The 24,801-nt window shown below is 53.2% G+C and overlaps 1 protein-coding gene across 13 annotated transcripts; it reads right to left on the bottom strand.

The window, feature by feature from the left end:
• Positions 1-2,006: 2,006 nt before the first annotated feature.
• Positions 2,007-24,449, bottom strand: PTP4A2 (protein tyrosine phosphatase 4A2). Of its 13 annotated transcripts, none has more exons than XM_050715177.1 (7): positions 24,401-24,449; positions 23,909-23,982; positions 11,929-12,582; positions 10,252-10,344; positions 5,677-5,807; positions 3,549-3,623; positions 2,007-2,431 (listed from the first exon to the last, which is right to left on the bottom strand). In XM_050715177.1, exons 3-7 carry the CDS (start codon positions 12,022-12,024, stop codon positions 2,323-2,325), a joined length of 504 nt encoding a protein of 167 aa, XP_050571134.1. In that variant the 5' UTR covers positions 12,025-12,582; positions 23,909-23,982; positions 24,401-24,449; the 3' UTR covers positions 2,007-2,322. The 13 variants fall into 13 exon arrangements, with proteins under 13 accessions (XP_050571134.1, XP_050571133.1, XP_035418055.1 ...); XM_050715176.1 differs by lacking the exon at positions 24,401-24,449 and adding an exon at positions 24,126-24,322; XM_035562162.2 differs by lacking the exon at positions 24,401-24,449 and adding an exon at positions 24,297-24,321.
• Positions 24,450-24,801: the final 352 nt, after the last annotated feature.

Raw genomic sequence — 24,801 nt, 5'->3', positions numbered from 1 at the left:
GGTCACAATTACGTTCCCCCGTTTGTGTCTACGCTGCATGACAGCCTGCACTTTTCAGTATTTTTTCCTCAATTAAGGCTGCAGAGTCACGGTATATAATTAGTACATCATAAATCAAGAGTAAAACTAGGGGGAAGAATGCAAAGTTATACATACAGCATGTAAAATATATATATATTTTAATTGATCTTCAGAAGGGCTTGGGGTTGTTTTTAATCCAGCTCCACACCTTCCCCTCCAATCGAACTTCTGTCAAATTGGCTTAATCTACCAGTATTTCATCTTACTAAGAACACCGATTTTAATTTGCAGAAACAGTTAGAGCATTAGCTTCTAGTTTGTGAGGGGAAGGTAAAAGCCAGAATTAGATACTTTCAGCGTCATCTACCTTCCCCATGGACTCAAACATTACCAGATACGTTATTTCCCTAATGTAGGCATTGACATCACAAACACTTTCTTGTCTCTTATCTATTAAAGAAATCAGAAACGTTACACATCTTAAAAGGAGGAAGGAACTTAGTACAACAATACAACTTGAGTCAGGTGCAGACTGAGTGTTGTGGAGTGCAGTTTTCTAGCCACGGACCTCAGAAGAGGTCTGTCGGCACATCTGTAAAATGAGGGGCTTGACGAGTACCATTATTCTTCGCTTAAATTTATAAAACCCCTCCCAGGAATAGAATTCTACAAGCCCATTACTTGTTTTCTGAAAACATTTGCGCAGTTAAGCTGCAAATTAAAAACAGAACTCTAGAACAGGAAGAAATCCCGTGAAGGCAGTTTGTTTAGCCAGCAGCTGAGGTATTGGTAAAAAACGGGTACCAGTCTACACCCACTACAGGCACAGACAAACAAAAGCCTTTGGTGCTCCACAGCAAAGTGTCACAGGAGAGTATGACCCCAGCCCTGTATTCAAAGCCTTTAGTTGCTGGATATTACAACGTCAACTCGAAAGCATGAGGTGGCTACAGGGGCAGGGCACGACGTTAAGGTCTGTTTGGTAGAACTAGCCTGGCTGAAACTGCTTCGTAGAGGCTGTAAAATGACTTGCCTTGATTAATTCACAGACATCATCAATGGCCTTACAGAGAACATGGTGCCAAGTCCACACTCCAAAATCAGCGTGTTTACGGTCTGCCAATGGTAAATGCATGAGAGGCATGTTGGTGTGTAACTAGAGATTCTCCCTCCAAAAGAGCCTAATAAAAAAATAACAAGGCAATCAGTGGTTAAACTGAACCGTACATGAGGGCTAGTCTGGGAAGAGACCCACACTAGGCGTTTCTTCGTGGACAGCATCTCTGTGTGCATACTATCTTTACACCTCATATACAATACAAATAAGACCCTCCCCCCAAATCCTGATTTACTGTGTTCAGAAAGGCAGAGAATCTGGACAGCAGCAAAAAGCCTTTTCTTCTTCCTTATGACAGGTAAGTTGATCTCAGTTCCTTGTCTGACTTGCCCCTTGCTCACCTAGGACACTTTTGAACGCCAGTCTTCTGCCAGGATAGATTTTCTATCTAACAACAGAAAGACAATTAACATTTCAGCCAAATTCTTTGGAGAAATAAGATTTAGACATACACACAAAATCACACGCACATGCACACACACAAACACGCACACGGAGTTAAAATCACTGTCTCCCACCAATCTGAAAAGGCCTTTATAAAGGAGATTCACCAAAGATATCAGACAACGAGTCTTCTGTTAAAGCCCACCAGGAAGTTTCTCACACCTGCAGAGTCTGAACACCATGTAGACATACAACACAAACATCACCAAATCTCTAGGACGCCCAGGCTGGGCTTAAGGCTGTCAGACTGCTCCCATACAGCAACAGAGGCTTCTCCTCCTGTCTGTCTGCCAGCTCTCAGCAAGGTTTAAAAAAAGGCAACTCTATTTAAGAGAGTCCTATTGGAATTAATGCATCAGGCCCTAATCGTGGGGTATTCCTCAAATCAAGAAAATAGTTTCTGCACAAGCCAATGCTCTGCTGGTTTTCCTTAGACATAAAATTTACTTTATTTCTTTTCTTAAAAAGTTAAAAATACAGAAGGTTCAGAAACTGATTTTCTTTTCTCCTTGCAGATGTTCAAACTGCAGCTTAAGGAGAAAACAATCCTTCACTGAAATGTTTCTCTTAATTTTTTTTTATTTTTATTTTTTTCCAATCATCACCACCATTAGGACAGAGGTTGAGGAGCACTGACTCCACCACTAATTTGATGACGTAGTTTGATTCCAGATTCACATTTCCAGGTGCCAAGAGTCCAGAAAACAGCCATGCTAACTTCTGCCTTCGTTTGAGATTTTCTATTGAACACAGCAGTGACCGTTGGCATCTCTGAAGCGTAATCGCATCTTAGGTCGGTATTTCTCAAGGTAAAGCAGCTGTTTGGAATTGAAAGCTCCCCTCCTTTTCCTAAAACAAACAGAATGAAGGCTAATATCAATGGAAAACGTACTGCTTCAATCACCACATATATTCTAACGCAGATTAGTCCCCGTTCCAAAGCTTTTCTGTATCCATGAAACAATATTTTGGCATCCATTGATACTTTGAGGAAAGAAACTAGACCAGCACACACAGCTCATTACCTACGTGCCAATACTGAAATCAAAATCCCATGAGCAAATTTCAGCATATTTTCTTGGATTGGGAGAGTTTATTTCCAGCACCAGCAGCAGTCACTGAACACCACAAGGTCACCCTTTCCTTGCAGACGCACGTGCTACTTGTACTAGCTAAGTAAGACCATGACAGTCAGTTAGAAATATATAAGAGGTGCTCAGAAAAGAACTTCTCAATGTGAAAGGTACTGTAGCTAGGAACATAAAAAGCAATTTTAAAAAAAAGGAAAAGTTCAGAAAGATCTGTTGACATAAATATAGTTTACAAGGATGACTGGAGACCCTGGGAATCCATAAGAGGATGAATTGCTTTTTTGACAAAGCTCATTCAACATCAATCTCACCTGCTGGGCTTCATTTCAAGATCTGATGTTATTGCTAAACCAACAGGGCTCTGCATTCTCATCCTTTACCAGTTTTGCTATTTTCCAGACAAGGTGGCTGCTGACATTTCCTGAGTGGGTAACGCACTCATGCGCAATGCCTGTAGGAGTGCTGATGCTCACCTACTTGCTGGAGAAATCGAGCTGCTTGGGGGTCCAAACTCACTAGATTTATATTTTTTTGAGTGAGGAGCAATTAGGCAATATCCAACTCCAGCCACCATTTTCACAGCCCTAGCCTAGGCTGCCTCCCCCTCCATAAGCTTTGGGTCTTAGTCCAATGGCTTAATATGTAAGCCCAGATTTTAAAAAAAGGAGGAGGGATATCATTTTTTAATCCTCATCTTGAGGCAGAGAAAAAGGGCACACGCCTCCAGCATTAACATCAAAGTCACGTTCCATATTGTCAGGATATAACGACTAGAAAACAAGTGAAAAAATCTAACGAACCTTTATGAAGATGCATGCTGTTCAAATACAACATAAAGCGAGAATTTATTTTGAGAATGAGGAAGCTTAACTTACTGCCTTATAAACTGAACTGCATCTTCGTACTTCATTCCACATTCAATGAGAGCAAGTGCAACCAGGACAGGAGCCCTAAAGGAAAAATCAATATTTAAGGAAGATCTGGAGAAACAATAGATTGAATCCTTCAAAATGCATCAAATTAATCCATAAACAAACAGCTTAAGTATTTCCTCTTTAAATGTTATCTACAGAAGGCCATTTGCCTGCTGAGTATCTAATGTAAAATTTCTTTTAGCAGGCAGCACTGTTTCCAGTGGACACACACACACACAAATAGCATTCCCTAGTGTTTGTGGGCATGGAGCAATAGTTCTAGATGTTTATGCTTTCTCATCACACTATAACCTAATTTTCTACTTTGGTAAAAGAAGTCTGTAACATCACCTGCATGTATCTTGCTTCTTACGACACTAGGTTTAGCTGTACATGAGACAGATCTATGAACAGATGACTTTTACAGATAAATCTTATTTATTACATGCTGCTCTTGGAACTGGGCATTCCAGTGGCAGTGCAGTACAGCTTTCTACTTTGGGGTTCTCATTTAGGAGATCAGTTCAGAGCACAGAGCTGGCTTTTCCAACAAGGCGAGATCACAGTACACATCGGCTGTCTCCTGGATTGGTGTTCACCCTGCTGAACACGTACAGCTGCAACAGGCACCTCTGGTGGCAAAGCAGTAAAGGATTGAACAGGTGCTAGCAGTTGGACAACTTGTACTCATAGCTAAACAAAAATACAGTGCAGGAGAAATAACTCACTATCACTGCCACGCTGCACCTGCATAAACAGAAGAATTCACTTTCCAAGGGGAAAATCTGAAATCTCAGAAGTCGTTTTGAAAAAAACTCTCTCTATTTACTATAGTTGAGTTTTAGTGCCCTACTACAGGCACACAGTTTTCCAGATTAAAGCTAAATCTGTAAAGCTCTTCCTTTTCCCTCTGCCACAAACAGTCTCAGAGCAACAGCAAAAAGGTAATTGTGTAAGGAACAGATACGCCACACGAGGCTGCAATATATACAGAAGATGGAAAGCTTCTGGTACAGTTTGGCCTGGCATTATGCAAAAAAAAGGCAGTTTAATATCACTTGTTACACGTGGTCGCCTTCCTAAAGGTGTTCCTCAGCTAAAAATAGAGCAGAAATGGACAAAGAAATCATGTTAATTGCCTTGGGGTTTACCTGGCTGGCTCTTGTCTCTTTAAATATTGGCCATTTCTCTCCACACCTTTTCATTTCCCCAATCTCTTCCTCTCCAGAGGAGGAAATTTAAGAACTTGAAGCACTCCAACTCTGTTCATACTTGACTTTCTTTAACCCACCTTTCTTGCCTACTCATTCAGATCCTTAAATATTAACAGTCCCATGGCTATTGTAAGAATACTAACAGTTAGGCTCCATTTTGTCCTAGTTTTAGGACAAACAACACTTAGGGATTACACTTGGGAATATGAAGGTTGCATTTAGCTTTCTGAGCAGCACTTTTTATTTCACCTTGAATGGAAGTTCTTCCCACAGAAGGAAGTTACATTACGAGTAGCGAGAAGAATAGAAACACACGTCTGCATGCGAGCAAGAAATAAAAGCCTAACCCTTCTCTAAAACTGAGGTGAAGCCACTTTAGAGTAAGAAAGTCAATAGTTGAACCAGTTTTTCTAAATGTTTTTTTTTATTTACCACAATTAATACTGTAGAGTTGAAAACAGGAGGAAATTTTAAAAAAACGTACAGCCTTAGAAATGGTACTATGCATGTATACTGCATTTGTCAAAAAGCGTAAGAGACCTAGCGTAAGAGACCTCGTTTTAGCAGAAACACAAACACTTCCAAACTAGTAACGCCTCTAATTGCCTGCGTGTCATACATGATTGAGAGAAGTGTCCTAAACAATCACTCCACATTTTTCCTCTGACACTAGATCAGGCTTATGAAATTACTGAAGATTTTTAAGCTGCAATAAATCTCTTTTGCTTAATGACACAATCGTGATGATGATGCTTTAAAGCACTGCTTGGGACAAAACACAGATACTGGCATTTACCTAACAGCTTCTATGAGCTACCTCCCAAATGCATCGACTAACCGAGCCCAGCAGAAAACCCCGAGAGCAGAGCACTAACCTTCCCAACCCTGCAACACAGTGAACAGCGACACAGCATCCAGGCTCTTCACGGAATTTGGTTTTCAACAGGTTTAGCCAGTCGTCAACTATCTGATTCGGGGGTGGTGCTCCATCATCAAACGGCCAGTCCTTTGAAGGAAAAAAGATATCAGCTATAGATGTTCCTGAAGCACATGCACACATTCACATTTCAATCCGTAGGCAACAGCAAGGTAACCATAACCAGGAGGGGGCAACATGAATATTTACAGAATACTTTCCTGACCACTTTTGTGGGTATTTTTCTAGTTAGAAGTTTGCACGTCAATATCATAATGCAACACTGAATTTTTAACAACCATTGTATTAGACTTTTCAATAAAATTTAAGTAGAACTTGACAATAACTTCCTTATATAATCGTTTTTTTTTTTTTAATAGCTGCCCTTGAAATCTCATTTTACTAAAAAAGTGCAAAAATCAATGGACATTTCAAATAAATATTTGACAGATGAGAACTCCAAACTTCTGCCTGCGATTGTGTCAACCTTTTAAAATACTATTTGTACTGCGGAGATGGTACTCCATAACAATTCAAATTAAACAGCCTGCACAGCTGTCAGTGCATCCAGTAAGCGGCAAGACTTAGCATTACCTGGGTATTCTCAAGCCAAAAAAAACCCCACACCATATTTAAAAGCAAAAAAGAAGAGTGCTTAGCCAATGGCAAAGTCCACAAAGCAGCATTTAAAGTTTCATTTCTGTCTATAAAAGGGTTTGCCAATATTTAAGCTATCTAGGCCACCTTTAATGTCATCAAAATGGCTGGAAACCAAAATTATGTGTGAGAAGCTTCCCATTTTCTCGAGGTCACGGCTCCCCCCGGAACCTGTGCTGTGAGGGGTACTACATGTCCTGTATTTCGAGCACAACAGCACATTTCACAACCTCAGACACGGGGAGTGCTGTAACAGGAGCACTCCGAGATGCAGGGGGAAGTCCTACCTCGTGGTTATTTAGCGCTTTTCATTAGCGGACTGCAACGCGATTTCACAAAAGAGACTGATAACCAGAGTCTGGTGTTCTTCAAACACCTCGCAAAATGGAAGGGAAACTGCTCGGAAAGGAACCCTCCTTTTCCTTCGCTGGCTAGAATCGAGTTTTTCCAAGCAGTATCTTGAGAACAGGTTAACGTCAAGCAATATTCTCTGAACCCTGCAAGAACGTGTGAGAACTGAACAAGCACAAGGGAAGGCTTAAAAAACGCCAGACCCTTCACCTGGAAATGCGCTTACTGCTACCCCACTGCTTCCCGACCAGCAAGTAGAGCTGAGCACAGAGGATCGCAGCCCTACAGATGTGCAACCGTTAAAAAGCTGCAAGGTGCACATCTGTCAGAACTGCAAAACCAGAAGTCTTCAAGTTAGTGAAATCCCTTTACATGTGATTAATTCGGAAAGACAAAGTCTGAAAGCTTGCGGCACTCCTTTTTAAAGGAAGCAGGAAACTAAAAATACCTGGGACAACACAGCAAGCTGAAAGGCTACACAACAACATCATAAGGTAAATCTTGTTCTCTCCAGTAAAAGGCTTTTACAAGATTTTCCACTCAATCACACTCTGCTAGCAGTATTATTTTAGGCCTCGTGTCATGCGCTGTCCCAGGGAGAAACGCCTGGGCAGTCGAGAGAAGTGGCTTTACCCACTGCAAGATGCTTTCTTCTGAACCCGACCTGCAGAGAACAGGATTTACATTTCAATTCTGCGGCCTACTTTTGGGTTAGGTTAAAATCCCTTCCTGCAGACCACATGCAGTACGTGATTGCATTACTTTTGTTTGCGTGTCAGTCCTCACGTCCACACCAGGCACGTGCTGCTGAGAGTTAATTAATGACCACCCTCGTTTCTCGGGAGAGCATCACCTCCCAGTACTGGTACACCACCGGCATGACAGCGGCGCTGATGGGACGCTGCCCAGAGCGGGGAACAAGAGTAATTCTGGACTAGAGGAGTAACAGCAACCAAGTTTTGCAGGTCTGTGTTTTTTTCCTCCCCTAATTACAAGTTCTGCCAGCAACACCTCCGAGCACCTGTCAGACAGCAGAGGAAACAAGTCGCTGGGCTCCCCGACCAAAGCACCATTAACAGCCAGGACGATGCGCTGAGTTTGCACCAACAGAAGGCGCAGCGCTTCCTGCCACCCTGCAGGAGCTGGGAAGGACGACGGGCAGTGAAGGCAGCTCTTATTTACCCTTTATCTGGAGCAGCCTTGCTCAGCAGAGCAGCGCCGGGTTTGTCAGCCAGCAACATCCGCAGGACCGGCAGCGCAGAGCGGGGCTGACCCAGGGCAGCGCCAGGGCTGTGAAGCCACAAAGTTCCCTTTTCTTCAAAGCCCAGGTGCGGCAGAACTGCCGGCATCTGCACAGGGTGAGACCGCGGCCACCAGCGTGGGACCGTCCCACACCTTTGATACCAGGGCCCGTGGCGAAGCAGCAGCCGGCAGCGAAGGCACGGCTCTACCGGGGCGCTCCCGACAGCACGGAGCGGAAAGAAATCCAGAACCACAAAACGTGTCTAGATCCTTACCACAAACAAAACTACCGCAGCCCTCCTTAACTGCTAGTCAGTGCAAAAAAAAAACAAAACAGGAAAAACACTTTTTCTGATGTACCATTTTCACACTACAAGGCCTCGCACACGAACGTAGCTGTACGAACAGCACAGAAACCCCCAGAACCTAACTCCATCCCTGCCCGGCTCTGGGACCTAATCTCTGTTGATAAACACGCCCGCAGTAGTACTACGCCAGGCACGGAGCAGCTCGCTCTCCCGTTTCGCACTCTGCCATCTGCCAAGGCACCTATCTGCGCGCTGTGCCCCGCACGGCACCGCACCGCGGCACGGGAGCGGGCTGTGCTGAAACGCTCTCGTTCTCTGGGGTCTCACTACGCTTCTGACCTCGACGGTTTTAAAACAGACACCAAGCTCCGTCAGGCTGCGTTTTCAAATCTTTGTTATTTTTACAGGCAAGTACTAGCTTTAAATAAATGGGGGATTTTTTCAGCCAGCTGGTAGCTCAGCGCCGCTTCTGAACAGCGGCGGGGCTCGGTTTGGAAAAATCACGCATTAACGGGGAGGAAAAGCTACGGTCGTGTCAGCAACTGGTTAACTGATCCCACACAGCCAAACACCGCTGCGATACAGTCAGTTACGAAGACAAGATCACGACTGGGACCATCGGGATCAGCAATGCCATCCGCGGAGCTGGACGTGGGGAAACTGCCCTTCGGTCTCCGAGCAGGAACTCGGGTCCCTGCTCTGCCGCGGGACCTGACATCCCCTAAGCCCCAGCTTAAAGCAGGGCTCCGAGGGCTTACACGCCACAGGTTTGTCCTTCCAGTCTCCGGTAAGCTTACAAGCCTCACAGCTAGAGGATTCGCAGCGTGCCTAAGCCCAAGAGAGCTCCGGAAGGAACAAAAATGCTATTCCAGCGCGCGGCCGGAGGGGCCTGGAAGCCCTGGAATGACCGAGTTTTCCACCACCACGGAGGCACACGTGGCTGCCTGGAACCGGAGGAAATGCTTACCAGGGCCAGGAGCCAAGAAACCTGCCTGACCTGTACGTGGAATTTCACGGATACGCCAGAGCACGAGCTTTTCTCCTGATGGAAAACTGAAGTTTTTCCTCCAACTGAGCCATTAAAAAACCAAAACCCAACAGCCACCACCCAGCACACACAACGAGCAGCACCAAGAGAAGACCAACTCCCTGCAAGGAGGCGGCGAGATGCAATTTCTGGCCTCACAACAGAATGTTACTCACCCCAGTAAAATGAACTGATTCTATCTAACACACTGCAATAATTCAGAAGTATTGCCTGGAGAAATACTGCCTGCAAGGTTAATTCAAACACACACCTACTAAAAAATAAATAAAAATAATAAAAAATGCTCAGAACACCCAGCAGTAGCAGCCAACGCAGGCAGTCGCTGTGCAGGAACAGGAGCAGCAGCAGAGGATTTCTTTCCACCTGCCCGGCAGGGAAGCACCAGCGCTGTGCTCCCAGCCACCGACCCCATGGAAGCGCCCACGGAAACCTGGGTCTTACACAAAAGCAGCGACCCAGCACCGTGTCACTGGGGGCTCAGCAGGCAGCAGCTTCTGAGCGTGAGAGAAGGGAGCTTTATCTTCATCCTGGGAAGGTCAAATGTAAAGCCAACAAGTGCTGTGTGGAGAGGAAAGGACTGAGCAGGGTTGTGTGAAACACAAGGCTGAACGGAACAAAGCTCTGTGAATTCTCTTTGGATTAGTATCAACCTAATCACTAAAATGCATCCTGAGCATCTCAACAAATCCAGAAACCCAGGAGCAGACATTTCTATTCCAACTAAAGCACTCGGGCTGTAGAAATTCATCAGCAGGCACATTTCACAGAAGCACAGAGAATTTCTCAAGACCAGCTTCGTCTGATGCAGGGGATCACACAGTTTTTGGCCAGTCCGAAACAGCCATAAGCTCTTCCCAAAGCACGAAGCTATCCCCAGCCCTCGTGGACGAGCAATTCTCATTTATAGACAGTGGTAAAGACAACTCACTAGAACCTGGATTCCTTCTTTTTCGATAGGAGCTTGATCGTAAGTGGCATCACAAACTCGCACCAAGGTTGTCACTCCGTACTTCTTCAGCTCCTTTAGGAAGAAAGGAAACATGTGAGCACACCGGCAGGAGGAGAAATTCAAGAACTTTCTCATCAGCTGCAAAAGTAAAGATTTTACACCACGCCAGAGGTACGACCTGCACGGCTCCCAGGTGACTGCACGACAAAGGAGCAAGGGCCAGCTGTGAAAGGAGCGTTTATGACCTGCGTTAGGATAAGGGCTACAAGTGACAGGAATAAACGTGAAACACCCCCGAATTATTCCTCCCTGGGGAAACGCCAGGGTGGAAAAAAATGCATATGTAAGAGCAAAATTAGAATAGCTGCTTATACTCTCCATGCAGCTTCTTTTTCTCTTTAAATAGAAGCCTGGAACTGGTTGCTGCAGCCAGTGTTGACATTTTGAGGCAGGGAGGAACAGAACACACACCACCATACTCTAGCTTCCTTGTAATGCGCTATAAGTAGCACATTGTGCTAGATAAATAATCAGAAGATCAAACAAAAGCTGTTCCAGTTCACTTTGAAGGTTGATAGAGCGAGCAGAATTTCCTCTCGTGTTTGGACTGAGTCAATATGACTTTTAACAATTAGCAGTATCTATTCCAGACTCAAGCCTCCTAATAAAGGAAGACAATCCACAGTCTGAAAAAACAGAGACTAAAAAATGTGGCTTTCAGAACAAATTAACCAGTAATGTATGAGCGGACTCACGGTGAAGAGCAGGCTGCTAAGTGATGGAAGTCTGCTGCAGTCAGACAGCAGTATCAGATGACAGGATCTCTTGGGAACGAAAAGGGCCTACGCAGGCAAGATAAAAGTCCTCTGGATACAAAGGGCACAAAGATACAGCGGGTTTGGAGCAAACTGGAGTGCAGAAATACACCGTACTACTACTTCGGTGGCAGATAGTGTACGTGTAGTAGATGAAACTATTTGCTATTTTTTCAGGTCAAACGACTATTAAGTTTTGTTGTATTTAAGACCTTGTTGTGTCAGTAATGCCCTGTTTCACCGTCCCTCGTAACGGACTCTTCCCACAGTCAGACCCAGGCAGCTGTCAGGTGCTTCAGGTGCCAGCATTTATCCCTGAGAAAGGACAGCTCTGGGATCAGCGGGGCAGTCTGGGAAAATAGCCCAGAAACTAAACATCAGTGTAAGCACTGCGCTTAATCCTACTTTAAGGGACGAGGAAGTTCAGAAATCAGTTACAATTCCATTAATTGCTACTTTAAAAGCCAAAAGATGAGCAATATATTAGAAGCACCGTATTATTTAATGAAAAATTACGTTTAGAGCACAGAACACGCAGTCCTTCAGAAGCCAGGACAAGAACAACGGCAAGGGTGCAGGGCTGCATTCTGAAATGGAAGCTCACCCAGTCTCTCTTACTTAAAGAGGTGCAAGATTTGGAAAAAAAGTAATCAGAGAACTCTCATACTGTCAAGAGAATGTCAACAACGTATTTAAGAAATATATTAAAGAAAAAAATGCCTTGTTTCAAGTAACACAGTCAAAGCTTTGTGAACCACAGGTGTGAATAATTCCACAGAAACGATGAGCACGCGAGGAACCCAGAAGGAAAGAAGGATGGTGTTTTATCTGCCTGCCTTACCTCGATGAACTTGCTGAGGGTTGCGTTGGTTGGGTTGTGAGTGATCAGGAAACGCATGTTCTCGTAGGTAATTTCCACGGGGGCTGGACGGTTCATAATGGCAAACAAAATGCGTGAGGGGCAAAAAAAAAAAATCAATAACCTTGGAAACGTTTCACAGCAGAAAACATTAAAAAGACCACTAAAATGGCTGGGATTGATCAGAGCTTGCTTCGACGTGTTTGTTCCTTAGAGACTTCGCTTCTAGAAAAGCAGGTTTGCTTCAGAATCCACTTGAATTCAACTTCGGCCTCAGTTGCTGCAGGTGGTATCCTTCAGACTCCACGAATTCTGACTACATGCAAGACTAGGCAGCCTGTTCTACATTTAGGCACTGGTGAGGCAAAAAAGTAAGGGCAGGTTTTCTCTCCACTTTGTTTTCTTGACGCTTAGTTTTGCTAGAGTCAGTAAAAGGAATATGCTTCCAATGGGCAGAAGATATCCCATATATTTGTGTTCGCTGTGTCTGGAATCTTCAAGGCAAAGTAATTATGGCACGTGAAACCCCCTGCTCTCGGCTCACTTGTCAGCCAGGATGCTGTGCTGGGCCTGGCAGAAGTCTGCCCTCACGCTCAGAATCGCCATAAATGTGCGACGTATATTCCAACAGAACACCTGGAAAGAAGAAAACACCACGTAAGAGGAACTCCCGCTTCAAATTCCAGAACCGCCAACTATTAACGATCCTGAAGCTTTAAACTATTAGCAGCGGTATGAGCTTTTGAAATTAGTCGATACCAACTCAGTCATTTCTTTCAGCGTAGCACAAAGCAGCTTTCCTTTCCTCCCGTGGAGGATTCCGATCACCTCAGATTTTAGGCTCTGATCAATGCCGCACGAAGAGCCCCGAAATGACGAGCAGTTCAGGAGAAGCCTCTGTGCAGCTGCCGCCTGTAAGCGTCCGAGAGGAAGCAGCAGGCTAATCCTACACAAACAAACTGCACCATTGATTCAAGCGCCTACCACTCAGGACGATTTATGAAAACAGGCATGACTAAAACTGCCCAGAACAACACGCTGCCAGTGACTAACGCCTCCAACAAGCGAGGTCATAAAGAGCAGGAGGTAAACAGGACGCTAATTACACCAAAATTAACATTTTTTTTTTTAAGTCATTATGTTCAGAGCGAGCAGGATAATGGAAAACCAACAACTCCCAAGCCCAACAAAAACAAGCGTTCACCTCGAGGCAGCCCGAAGCCCATCAGGACAAGCAGAAAGCGAAGGCGCCGTCGCGGAGGCAGGGCCGGCAGCTGTGAGCGATGCCCCAGCCCGGACTCCAACTCCCGGGGCCGTGGCACTCGCAGGCAGCTCGCCTGCCGTCCCAGCTCTCTGCCTCGCGCCAGGTTTCGAGGACCCACTCCCAAGTTAACGAACCACTTGCGAGTCAAAGCTCTCCGTTCGACAAGACGGAGGCCTGCCTGCATTTCCGAAGCGTTGCTTGGACCAGACGGGACACGGCTGCGTCCAACGCACAAACCTGAAGCTGTCGCCGCAGCCTCGAGAGCCCCAGCCCCGAGCTGGACCCAGCACCTCGGGCACAGCCGTGCCTCCCGGCACCGCAGGCGGTGGCCACAACGCGATGGCTTCGTTTTCTGAACAGCAGGAGCACTACGAGCAGAAAGAGGAGGGCGTTTACACTGCTGGTAGCCCAGAAGCGTCACCAGCGCCGTGCCACCGAGCTGCCATCAGCAGCAGGGAGGCATCCTCCAGGAATCCGTCATTTCCAAAGCAAGCCAGCGGTCACTGCGCTGCCGTAACTTTTAGTGACCCGCAGACTTATCTCCCTTTGCAGCGTTAAAAGGCAGCGGCAACAGCTCCCAGTCCTAGCGGAGGATTCCAAACACAGCTGGTTTAGCAGCAGCGAGAGCTGACGGGACTGCTGAGAGAGGACGGAGCTAACCCGAACTAACCCTAAGGGGGAGGGTTAAGGCTGAAACACTCGGTAAGCAACCCGGCTGTTGCTGCTGCTGGTGAAACCAGGCTTTGCTCAGCTGTTTTTAAGCGGCGTGCTCAAAGCCGAGCTCGTTGGGAAGATGCCGGCGAAGCTTTCAGGTACCGTGACGTCGGCACGGCAGGCTGAGATTTCGCTCAGACACCACCGCTCCGTCCCCCACCTCCTGCCGGCTCACAGGACGAGCCCTCCTAGGCCTGGTGAAATTCCCGAGCGCGCAGAAGTAGGGCAGCGACGGGTCACGTCTTCGAGGGAGTCAGAAGGCAACGAGCTTCGTCACCTCCTCGCAGGTACGGAGCGGCTTCAGGCGCACCAAATTTTCATCTGCAGAGGAGGGACCCAGCTTTGCTGGGCAGGGAAACCACCAAATGGTGAAACCTATTTTGGAATAGCGCGCTGCCAGCACAGACCCTTAAGCAGAAAGAACTAAGGTACGTAAAAAGCAGAGAGCCAGAGACCCACTGCAGACACTTTGCTTCTTTAAAGAAAAAGTTTTAAAGCAGCTGAGTAAAATCCAAACTAGCCCAGAAGCCACGAACCTGTAACTTGAACAAAAAGGGCAATGTGGCACACTGCAGCGAATGCAATTAGGGAAACACGCGCGCCTGGAAATTCACACCCCGAACCTGTGGCGTGCTCAATGTTTTAATGAGACCCTCGCTTTAAAATAGTCAAATTAAGTAGTACAAAATTACCTTTTTCACTGACATGAAGTCAAAAATCACCCAACGAACAGCAATTATTTCCTTCAAGAACAGCTTTCAATGCCAAAAAAATACATTAATTAGATTGCCAGAGGCAAGAACAGAGATGTTTCCAATAACCTCCCCCAACCTTAAAGCAGTTCTCGCCGAGCGACTCGAATACAGACTTCAGAAGCGGATCCTGGAATACTTTATCAGCACGACGACCGCGGGATTAAAGCCTCCCCCCAGATGGAGGAGTCCCACCTAAGCACACAATATTCAGGTCCTTTCGCTCGTCAGTTCTTGCTCATTTGTCACAACTTCCTCACCTGCGCTCCTGAATCCCACGTTCGTTACAAAGCACTGCGCTCTGCGATGGCTGTGACACACCAAGCACAGAACCACCACAGTTACAGCAGCCACACGTGTCCCACACCTGTAAAACTACGCCAGAAAACTTTTTTTTTTCCCACAGAAATCCTGGGATGGGGTTTTCCCCGGATTTAAACACAGGCCCAAGCCACCTGACGCATCCTGAAGGCTTACACCAGAGGAGCAGTCCCAAAACCAAGTTTTTAGGACCTCACAAGGTGATTTAAACCAAAAACAGTCATCAGCACATCTTGGTGTAGGAGATCAGAGCTTGGAGCCGCGTACCAGCGGCTTACAGCGTCACAGAGCACACCGCCCCGGGGGAAGAGCGACTGTGCCATATTTAAACAAATCCTTTACACATTTTTCTCTTCAGCAGCAATAACGGGGTCGGAGGAGCCTCCTCCAGCGCTACCCGAGCCGTGAGCCGCATCAAATCAGGTCATCACTGTTACACTTCTCCTCCCTCGAGCAGATCAGAGGGAATTTCAGCCCAATTACTTGAAAGATGTTTTTTAAAAACTATTTACCGAGCCATTAAGGCAGGACGCGGGGAGCTGACAGGTTCCAGCACACGAAGCGTGGCGCAGGGCATCACCAGCTCGAGCCCTGCGCTCAGATCTGCGACTGCTCCTGGCTGACCTTGACCAAGCTCCTTCCAGGAGCTTGACTCATCTGCCGAGCAGGAACGACACCACCTTACCTTCCCCGGAGGCATGTTACTAGAGCATTTAATTACCTAATAGCTCAGGAGTGATTAAAAATGTAAAGCGCTGTATTTAAGTCTGAAAAACGATTTCCAGAAGGATAAGAAGTTTATGTAGCGCCCGATCCTATTTTTAACACAGCCTGGCTGCTGACACAGACGTCCCTTCCTCCCGTGACTTCAACTGCAAACGGTAGCTCAAGTTTAGTGAGAAAAACCGGGCTTCTAATTAGGAGAACGACAAACAGGAAAAACCCCGTTGTCTGAAACTTCTCAGCTCCCCAGGTAAGCACTTGCAAAGTTCTCCCTCCCGGTGTCAGCAAGCGAGGCGCCACTTCGAAATCCCAGGAGGGCTGCGCGCCATCAGGGCGATGACGACCAACAGCAACGACGGCGGCACAACATAACGCAAGAAATGGGTTTTTGGCCGATTACTCCTCTTCCTACCCTTGGAAAGTGAGGCGGAGCAGGGCGCAACCCACTTTTTGTGGCTGGTCTGAGGCAGGGAGCAGACATCTCACTCATCCACGCGGTGAATGGGGCGCGAGAGCTCCGTCAGGAACCAGAGGAGGGGAACAGGGGCAGCAGCGGCAGCGACTCCTGCAGCTGAGAGGAGCTGGAAACGCCTGGCAGTCAGTTCCTGATGTCGTTTAACTTAATTATCAGGGAATAACCATCAATCGAGATGCCTATCTCCCCAGCCAGGCTCAGCGGGCTGTGACAGTCCCTGCACCTCCAGCCGTGCCTCATTTAAGTTCCACCACGAGCTCGCGGCCCTGCCTGCGGGGAACGCCTGACGAAGCCTAATGGGGCCAATCTGAGAAGAACGTCCCAAAATCCTACGAATATCCCTACCATGTAAGCGAGGGGCAGGCATTAATCACCCCTGTTTGTTTATTTAGGCTAGCTAGCTAATTCAGAGAGAAGAGTTGAATGAATTCCTGACTTGACAGAAACCTGACTCGAGACTGCCTCAAGGAGAAAACCAGCCCAGCTGCAGCGCTCGTCTTGCCCAGCAGCGCGCTGGCTCCTGAATCAGACGCTTCAGCAGGGCTCTTCCCTTCTGTACTGGAGCTGTGCAAGCTCGGGGACACGGATCTGATGAAAAAAAAAAAGTATTAACAAGGCACAAGGGAGTTCCCGGTCCCACCGCCTCCCAAGCACGCGGCCAGAAGGGCTTCCTGAGCTGCGCGGCGACAGCTCAACAGCCCGCAACAGCTGCAGCCTCCCCGGATTGCAAAACACAGATACCTTTGGAAAGGTCACCCGGATCACCTTTCAAAATAAGCCGGAGCACAGGATGCGGAGCAAAGCCCGCTAATTTGTCGGTCGGCGTTAGAAGAACACTTCGGTGCTTGGAGACCGGTATTTTGAAAGCGCCTCCGCTCGTTTTGCCCCGTAAGTGGGAATTCACGTTCAACGCTAATGACATTAGGTAACGAGCTGCTGATTTTTTTTTCCTTTTCCTCTTCAATAAAACCTCATTCCTGTGGTTTGTATTCGCACACGTGAAATCAGCGCCACGCTGCGCCGCCGGTGCAAAACCCGAGGGTGAAAATTTCCACTCTGCCAGGGCGCTGCGGCCCTGCTTTTCCTGACGCTCGCTACGCGTTGTGCATTTCACTTCCCCTTCCTCCATCGCCCCTCCGAGCGACCCGCATTGCGCCCACGCCCCACCAGAAACGTCCTGAAGACCCGGCCCTGAAGGAAGATCTGCAGCGAGAGCCCCAACAGCAGTCGGCCTGAACACGCTAAGAACCGCGACCACCTTTTCCAAAGCACCAACTCCCCTAGCACGCAGAGAAGAGAAACTCCGGCGCTAGCATTCTTGGAAAAAAGTTCTTGAACACGCTCCGAAGGAAGCCTGCTCGGGACGACACGTGCCTCGGGAGGGGTGAGGTCAGAAATCCGACTGTTCCACCCTCTCCACCCCCGCGGCGGAGCTCCCTCCCCGCGCGCTGACAAGTTCTGCCGGTGACTCATGCGTTTCCTTTTGCGCTACCCCGGTCGCTCCGTCCCAGGCCGTAAAACCGACAGCAGCAGATACAAATCCGCCTCTGCAAGATTGAAAAAAAAAAAAAAAGTCCGGATTTAAAAAGAAAAAAAAGTCTCAATTTGAAAGCGACGCATCAGGAAGCGGTAAGAACTGTCAGATGTGCCGTGCGAGGCGACTCCGCAAAGGAGCCAAAACTCGGGCACCGCACACAAGACGTTCGTCCCTCGGTTTGGGTGAGGTCCAGCCGCTATCTCCAACGCAGGCATCAGCGCACGGAGAAGGCCGTCCTGGCAAGCTCGGCGGCGAAGCGATTAGGCACAGTCCCCGGGCCCTTCGGACAGGGCCGGCACGCGTGCGTGGCGCTGCGGCGTTTTCCTTCCCTGTGAGACAGAACCCGCTCCGCCGCTTAGCAAGGCTGGTCCGACACTGGGGAGTTTTTTGAACGCCTTCCCCACCCACCACCTGGTTAAAAAAATCCTTCAGAAGACACATTTGAATATTGCTTGCGTACCCAAAAAGTCTGAAGTTAGCAGAAGCGTTTGAAGTGTAAACCAAATCCCCCCCCAAAGAAGGAGGAATGCGAGCTCACTATTATCCTCTTCAAACCAAAAAATCGCACTCAACTTAGTCACCTAAAATCCAAAGTAACTTTTAGGCAACACCTCACGGTTACGTGACTCTAAACTAGTTTCTGAACATCAGCAGGGCGAGCTGAGCTGCACCAACTGCTGGCTTTTGGAAATACACCGCCAGGTCACCGGCCTCCCCAGCGGTTCGGAGGAAACATTCCCACACTTTAGGATCAAGTTCCTAAAGAAAAAAAAAAACATTAACAAGTCGAGCAGGACTTGAAAGCGATTTCCAACCGCACAGCAACAGGGATATTATTCCGTGAAGCTACGGAGCCCAATTACTTGCATCTTACTCATCTCACTTTGAATTTGCCATCTACCTCTGCTGGAAAAATGACTTCGTGGAGAGCTGGCTCCTCGTCCACGCTCCTGTGGCAGTTAAAGCCAGCCTCGGAACTGAAACCGAGGCTTGCTGATAGATGTCACTGCACGTCCTCAACGTCACAACTGTTAAGATCCACGGTGCGTTATTTCGAGCAGAGCCAGGCTCTCAGCGTAGATCACCAGAAAGAATTTAACTTGTTAGCACGAAGAAGAGAAAGAAGGGGGAGCAAAGATACGTGCAACAGCGCCCTGAGGAGAGACAGCAACGCGGCACTCGAGGTTAGAAGAGAAGAAGGGATCGAGAGATTTCAGGCTCCTTTCGCCCTTCACAATCAGCAAAAAGAGCCGCGAGGCGACCCTGAAGCCAGCAGCCCCTCTGCAGGCACGTTGTTCTCGGGATATCCGCCTCAGATACCGGCCTGCAGGTGCCAGCCTGGCCTAGCGCTGCGATTCACGTGGGTCAGAGCGCAATTTCCAGCCCGGATTCTCAGCCTTTAGGTCTCTTTTTCCAGCGTTTGGTCAGAGCTGTTTCACACCCCAGCTCTTTAACAGGCAAACACGCGGCCGGACTAGTCCAAGTCCAACAGGCACCGCAGAGTTCCCTCTGCCAGCGCCCCCGTACATCACCCGCAGGTCTCCTCCGAAGACACCGCCACAACACAACCCGCACCGCTTCCAAAGCGTCCCCGCTCGCCCTGCGGCACCTCGAGAGCTGTGTTTGCAGCTGGGGACTCTCCTCCTCGAGCCAAGGACGGAAACGTGCCCTCGCAGGAGGCCGGCGCGGCCCGGCTCTGGCAGGACGAGGCAGCGGAGGCCGCCCGGCCGTTCCCCAGCGCGGCTCCGGCACGGGGCAAAGTCCGGCGGCAGGAGCGAGGCAGCCGGCTGCGGCCACAGGGCAGCCCCGCGCCGGCGTCCCCGTGCCGAGGGACAGAGGCAGAACCCGCCTTTCCCAGGGGCGTAGGCAGCAACATCCCCGCCAGACCCCGCGAGCAGCCCCGGCCGCGCACCCCTACGAACGCGGGAGCCGCCTCCCCGTGGCTCCAGCTCCCGGCGGCCTTTCCTTTCCAGCAGCTGAGTTCACCAGCTCGAAGTATTTCTACACGCTGAGTCATAAGAAGATAGAGTTTTTAGGCTGCTGCTGCTGGCGGTGGGTTTTATCTTTTTTTTTTTTTTTTTTCCCCTCCTTTAAATACTGACTGCAGTTCTGAGTCAGAACCCGGCCGCTTCGTTCGGGGAGCTCTGAGGCCGCTTTCCCTTTATACGGTCGCCGTTAGGAGCCAACTTTCCGCCTCACGCCGAGAGCAACCAGCACGCAGCTGCCCCGAGAGAAAACGCAGGCCGTGACCCAACCTCGCCGGGAGCCTTCCCCAGGAGGGCACGGGGGCCGCTGCCGCGACAGCGACACCCCCGGACCCGCGGCCCCCCGCCGCCGGGCGAACCCCAGCCGCACCCAGCACGGACGGACGCCGCTCCCCGCCTCGGCCCTTCGCTCCCGGCACCCTCGGCCCCCGTCCCGCCGTCAGCTCCCGCGGGCGGCCCTCTCCCCGGCTCCACAGCCCGGCCTCGGCGCTCGCAACCCTGCCCCCCGCTCAAGCCCCAGGAAAGCCACCACATCCCGGACACCCTTCCTGCCCAGCTCCACCCCCGGCTGGAAGAGGTCCCCCCAGCCCGGCTCAGGCCTTCCCCCCCCCCGCGCTTCCCCTTCCCCGGCTCCCAGCGAAGCCCCTTCCCCTTCCCCTTCCCCGGCCGCCCCCGGGGCGGACACGAGGCAGGCTCCCTTCCGCCCAGCCGGCCCCGCCGGCCTCCCACCCCCTCTCCAACTCGCTTCCCATCCCCGCACGCCCACCAACAAGACCCCCCCTCACCTCTGAGACCTCCAGGCACCCCCCCCCCCCCCGTGCCCAGTACAAGCCCCCATGCGCCCCCCGGCCCTCTCCCCACCTCCGCCCTCGCTGCAGGCCGCGAGCAGCCCTCCTGAGCACCCCAGGCCCAGGTACGAGGCACAGCCGCTGCCCCAAACCGCCCCGTGGGGCCCCCTCACCCCAACCCCGCAGGGGAGGGGAGCCCCCCCCCGGTCCCGTAACCGCCGGTGTCCCCAAAAACCTGCCGGGGGGGGGGGGGGCTTGTGACCAGGGGGCCCCCAAACCGGCCCCGTCCCGCAGGTGAGGGGTGACCCCCGGCCCCCTCCCAAACCCCCAGGACAGGGGGGGCCCAAACCCACCTCCTCCTGGGGGGGCCGGCAAGGAGGAAAACCCCACGGAGCCCCCCCCAAGCCATGACCCCCCCCCTCCTCTCAGGGCATCGGGACCCCCCCCTCCCAGCAGAGCCCCCCCCCCAGAACCCAACGGCCCCCCAGGCCCCCTACGGGCTCCCAGCCGCCCCGCGGCCCCCCCAGGCCCATCCCCCCGGCCCGGAACCCCCCCCCCAAAAGCCGAGGGGAGCAGCGCAGCCCCCCCACACCCCCCCCCGGCCCAGGCCCGCCCCGGGGCGGGGGCTGCGGGGCCTCCCGCGGCCCCTCCTCACCCGTTGCCCCCCCCCGCCGCCGACCCCCCCCCCCCCCGCCGCCGCGGGCCCCTCACCGCGGGCATTGAGCGGTCGGCGTTCTGCCGAGCGGGGCCGGCGCCTCCCACGCAGCGGGGCCGGGAGGGGGGCGGGAAGGGGCGCGGCGGGCGGGCGCGGCGGGCGGGAGGGAGGCGGCGGGGCCGGGGCCGGGGCCGGGGCCGGGGCCGGGCTGTGGCCTCCGGGGCCCGGCCGCTGCTGCAGGGAGCCGGGAGCCCGCGCGCCGCCGGACGCTGCTGGAGCACAGGCCGCGCCCCCCCGCGCCGCGTGGTACGGCCCAGCCTCCCCGCCGCCTCCTCCTCCTCCTCCTCCTCCTACCCCCCTTCCCCCTCCCCCCCGCGGGGCGTCCGTGGTACGGCCCGCCCGCCCCGGCTCTGCGCGCCGGGAGAGACCATCTGCAACCAGCGCGGGGGTGCTCCGGGAACGTGGGTGTGAAGAGAGCAGCGCGGCGAGGAGCCGCTGAGCCCCGCCGCCGCTCACCGGGCTGGAGGCACGGAACCAAACGCGGAGCCCGCTCCGGGGCTGTGGGGAGCCGCCACCGCCCTCCCGCCGCCATCACCGCAGCGCCGACACCCCCCCCGCGCGGCGGGTGCGGTGGTACGGCCCCCCCCGCCCCTGGGCGCCGGCCCGGCCCTTCCCGGGCAGCCCTGGGGGGGGGGGGGGAAGTGGGGGGGGGGGGTCGCTGGGCCCCGCCCCGCCCCCCCGCCGCACTTGGACTCGCCCTCCGGCCCCACGTGCGCGCCGGCCCTTCCACGCCAGCACCACCCCCCCCGCGCGGGGAGGCGGTGGTACGGCCCGCTCCCCCCCCGCCCGGTGGTTCGGCCCGCCTCGCCGTTCCCACGCCTTCCGCCCGGCGGGCGCGGCCGCTCCCATTGAGAAAAAAGGGAAAAGGGGGAAAAAACCCAAACTGCCTCAAAACGCGGAGCGGCCGGCACGAGAGCGCGGGGCGGGGGGCGGAGAACGGGACCCGGAGCTCCCCGGCCCGGCCACGTGGCGCTCGAGGGCTGAAGGAGGCGACCTGGGCTGCAGTACCGGGCCGTACCAGGCTGTACCGGACCGGGCCGTACCGGCCCCCAGGCGGCCTCACCGGGCACGGCGCGGCTCCGGGCCCCGCTCCCCGCTCCGCCCCCGGCTCCTGCCCCTGCCTCCCACCCGGCCCCGTGCCCGCCGAGGGCAGCCCGGGGGGACCGAGGCGGAGCCGCCCCCGGGAGCCCGCAGCTGGGGGCTGCGGAGGGCGGCACCGCCCCGGCGGGGCTCTGCCCAGCGCCGTTCGGTTCCTCTCCCCCGGAAGCTGCCCCGCGGGTGCAGCCGCCGCCGGGCCGGGCCCCGCTAGAGGGCATCCGGACACCGCTCCGGGCTCCCGGCGGGGGGAAGCGCTCGGCCGGGGGCTGGGCTCGCGCAGCGCCCCGGGGCAGCGCCCGTTAACCCCGTAAGGAGTACCTTCATCGGGAGCCGCAGCCTACCGCCGCCTCCCCTGCCTGCCGAGACCAAGTTACCGGAGCAGGGGCCGGGGGCAGGGCGGGCGGGCCGTCACCGCCGGCATCGCCGCTGCTCCGGCCGAGCGAGGGGGCTGGAACAAGGCGGCCTCTGTGTCCTCCGCGCCCGCAGGAAGCCCTCGGCGGGGCCCCTCGGCCCGGCGGGGCCGCTGACGCACACCATTTGCATAGCGCCCGGTGCCCCGGCCCACCGGGCCTCTTCCTGGGGAGCAGCGCAACAAAGGCGGTGCTCTGCCGGCTCCTGGCTGCACCCCCGCCGTCCCTGCGGCGGACCCACCTCCCGGTTTCGGCCAGAGGAAAGCTGTCGCTCCTCTGCCCGTCGCCCTGCCCCATCCAGGAGGGCACCGCGTCCATTTTAACACCCTGCGACTCTTTTTTCAGTGGCTGCTGGAGGCTCTGGCTGAGCTCAGGGCTGCGCTGCTCTCTCTGTGGGCTCCGCAAGGTCGTAACAGACACATCTCTGCCCCTTTGCGCCCCAGCAGATCGAACAGTCCGAGGACAAAGGAAGTAGTAGCAGCTCAATTTACAGATGGGGAACTGACGGGTTAAGTGTCCAGTTCCACTCAAGAAGCCTGGAAAGAGTTGGAAACCGGTCCCAGATTTCCTAACTTCCAGACCAGGGCCCCATCGGGCAACCTTCCTCTAGAAATTAAACTCTAGGAAAGCCACGTGGATTTCTTTTTGCTGAAGTTATTGGAGGGATGGGTCCGGATCAAATGGCTGGTGGCAGCCTTCCCCCACAGCTGCACAAGCACAGCAGAGGGGCTGGCTGCAGCAAGGGGAAAGTTGCGCGTGCACGGTATGACTGAGGCAGCAGGTGGAAACCCTGGGGCGAGGACAGCGTTTCCAAGAGCAGAGCTAGCACCGCCTGGCTCCAGGAAGGCGCCACAGCATTTACAAGTAATGCAGCTGTAAGGACAGGACAGGCAAGGAAAGAGAATCTCAGTGAAACATACCCAAAATTACACTGAAGATTTACACCTGGGGTGAAAGAGACAGCGTTGTGAACGAGGAAGGACCTGGCAGAGAAGGCACACGTGTCAGGGAGCCACGCAGCTCTGAAGCTGCCAACACCAGGAGCTCCTTACAGAGCCGAGGCTTTATGGGCACCGAAGCACCCAGGCACTGACTGCTGAGTGACGGCTGTGCGCAGGTCCTGCTTAGAACCAGCACCCAGGAGGCGAGGGGGCAGCACAGGGTCCAGGCGCGCCGTTACCTGCTGCCGACGGAGGCTGTTTGTCCACGCACATCGACTCCAGCCCCGCACGAGCGGCTGCTGCGAACTGGGCCCTGTCACGAGACACGGAAAGACCAAATGAGATTCGCGTCCTTAAGGGGACGAGTACGCGTGGTTCACCAGTCTCTAAAGGCCGTGGCTTTGGGCCGTGAGCGTAAAACCAAAACCACGGTAACGGAACCCCGCACAGACACACCCTGTGGTGGGGCGGGCACCCTCAGTGGGAAACGATCACGGCTGCTTCCCTGGGCCTCAGAGCTCCCTATAGACCCCCTCAGAGCCCGCTCAGGGGCCTCTCAGGGGCCCCTCAGGCCCCCTCATGGCCCCCTCAGGGTCCCCTCAGGGCCCGGCCCCCGCCGCCTCGCACCTCAGCGCCGTCCCCGCGCGGGCAGCCAACTGCGCATGCGCGCAGCCGCTACCCCCCCCCCCCTTCCGGCGCCACAGCCTGTGCGCAACGCGCGTTGAGGTCACCTGGGACAATTCTCGCGCCGCCCAGGACTAATGTCGCGCCGCCAGCGCTTGCGCGTTGCGCAGTCGAAGCCGAGAGCGCCGCGCTCCCTTCCCACACGCAGCTCTTTCCCCCTCCCGGCCCCAGCACTGCGCATGCGCGCGCGCTCCGCTCTTTACCCGCCAGCCTCTCTCTGCGCACGCGCGTCCCCGTGAGGGGTGGTGCGGGGAGGGGGGAGGCGGGCCGCGAGGCCGGCGCCCTGCGCAGGCGCGGAGCCGCGCGGGGTGGTCGCGCGGGAGCTGGGGGGGGGGGGGGTAACCGAGGGGGCGGTACTTCCGGCCGCTCACTTCCGGCCGTGGCGCCGCGGCGGACGGTGTGGCAGCGCCGCTCCGCTCGGCCCGGCCCGGCCCGGCCCGGTTCGGTT

Source organism: Cygnus atratus, chromosome 23 (assembly GCF_013377495.2).
Source record: "Cygnus atratus isolate AKBS03 ecotype Queensland, Australia chromosome 23, CAtr_DNAZoo_HiC_assembly, whole genome shotgun sequence".
NCBI classification, from domain to species: domain Eukaryota; kingdom Metazoa; phylum Chordata; class Aves; order Anseriformes; family Anatidae; genus Cygnus; species Cygnus atratus.
The sequence above is the reverse complement of the archived record's forward strand: the minus strand, read 5'-3'. Positions and strand labels throughout refer to the sequence as shown.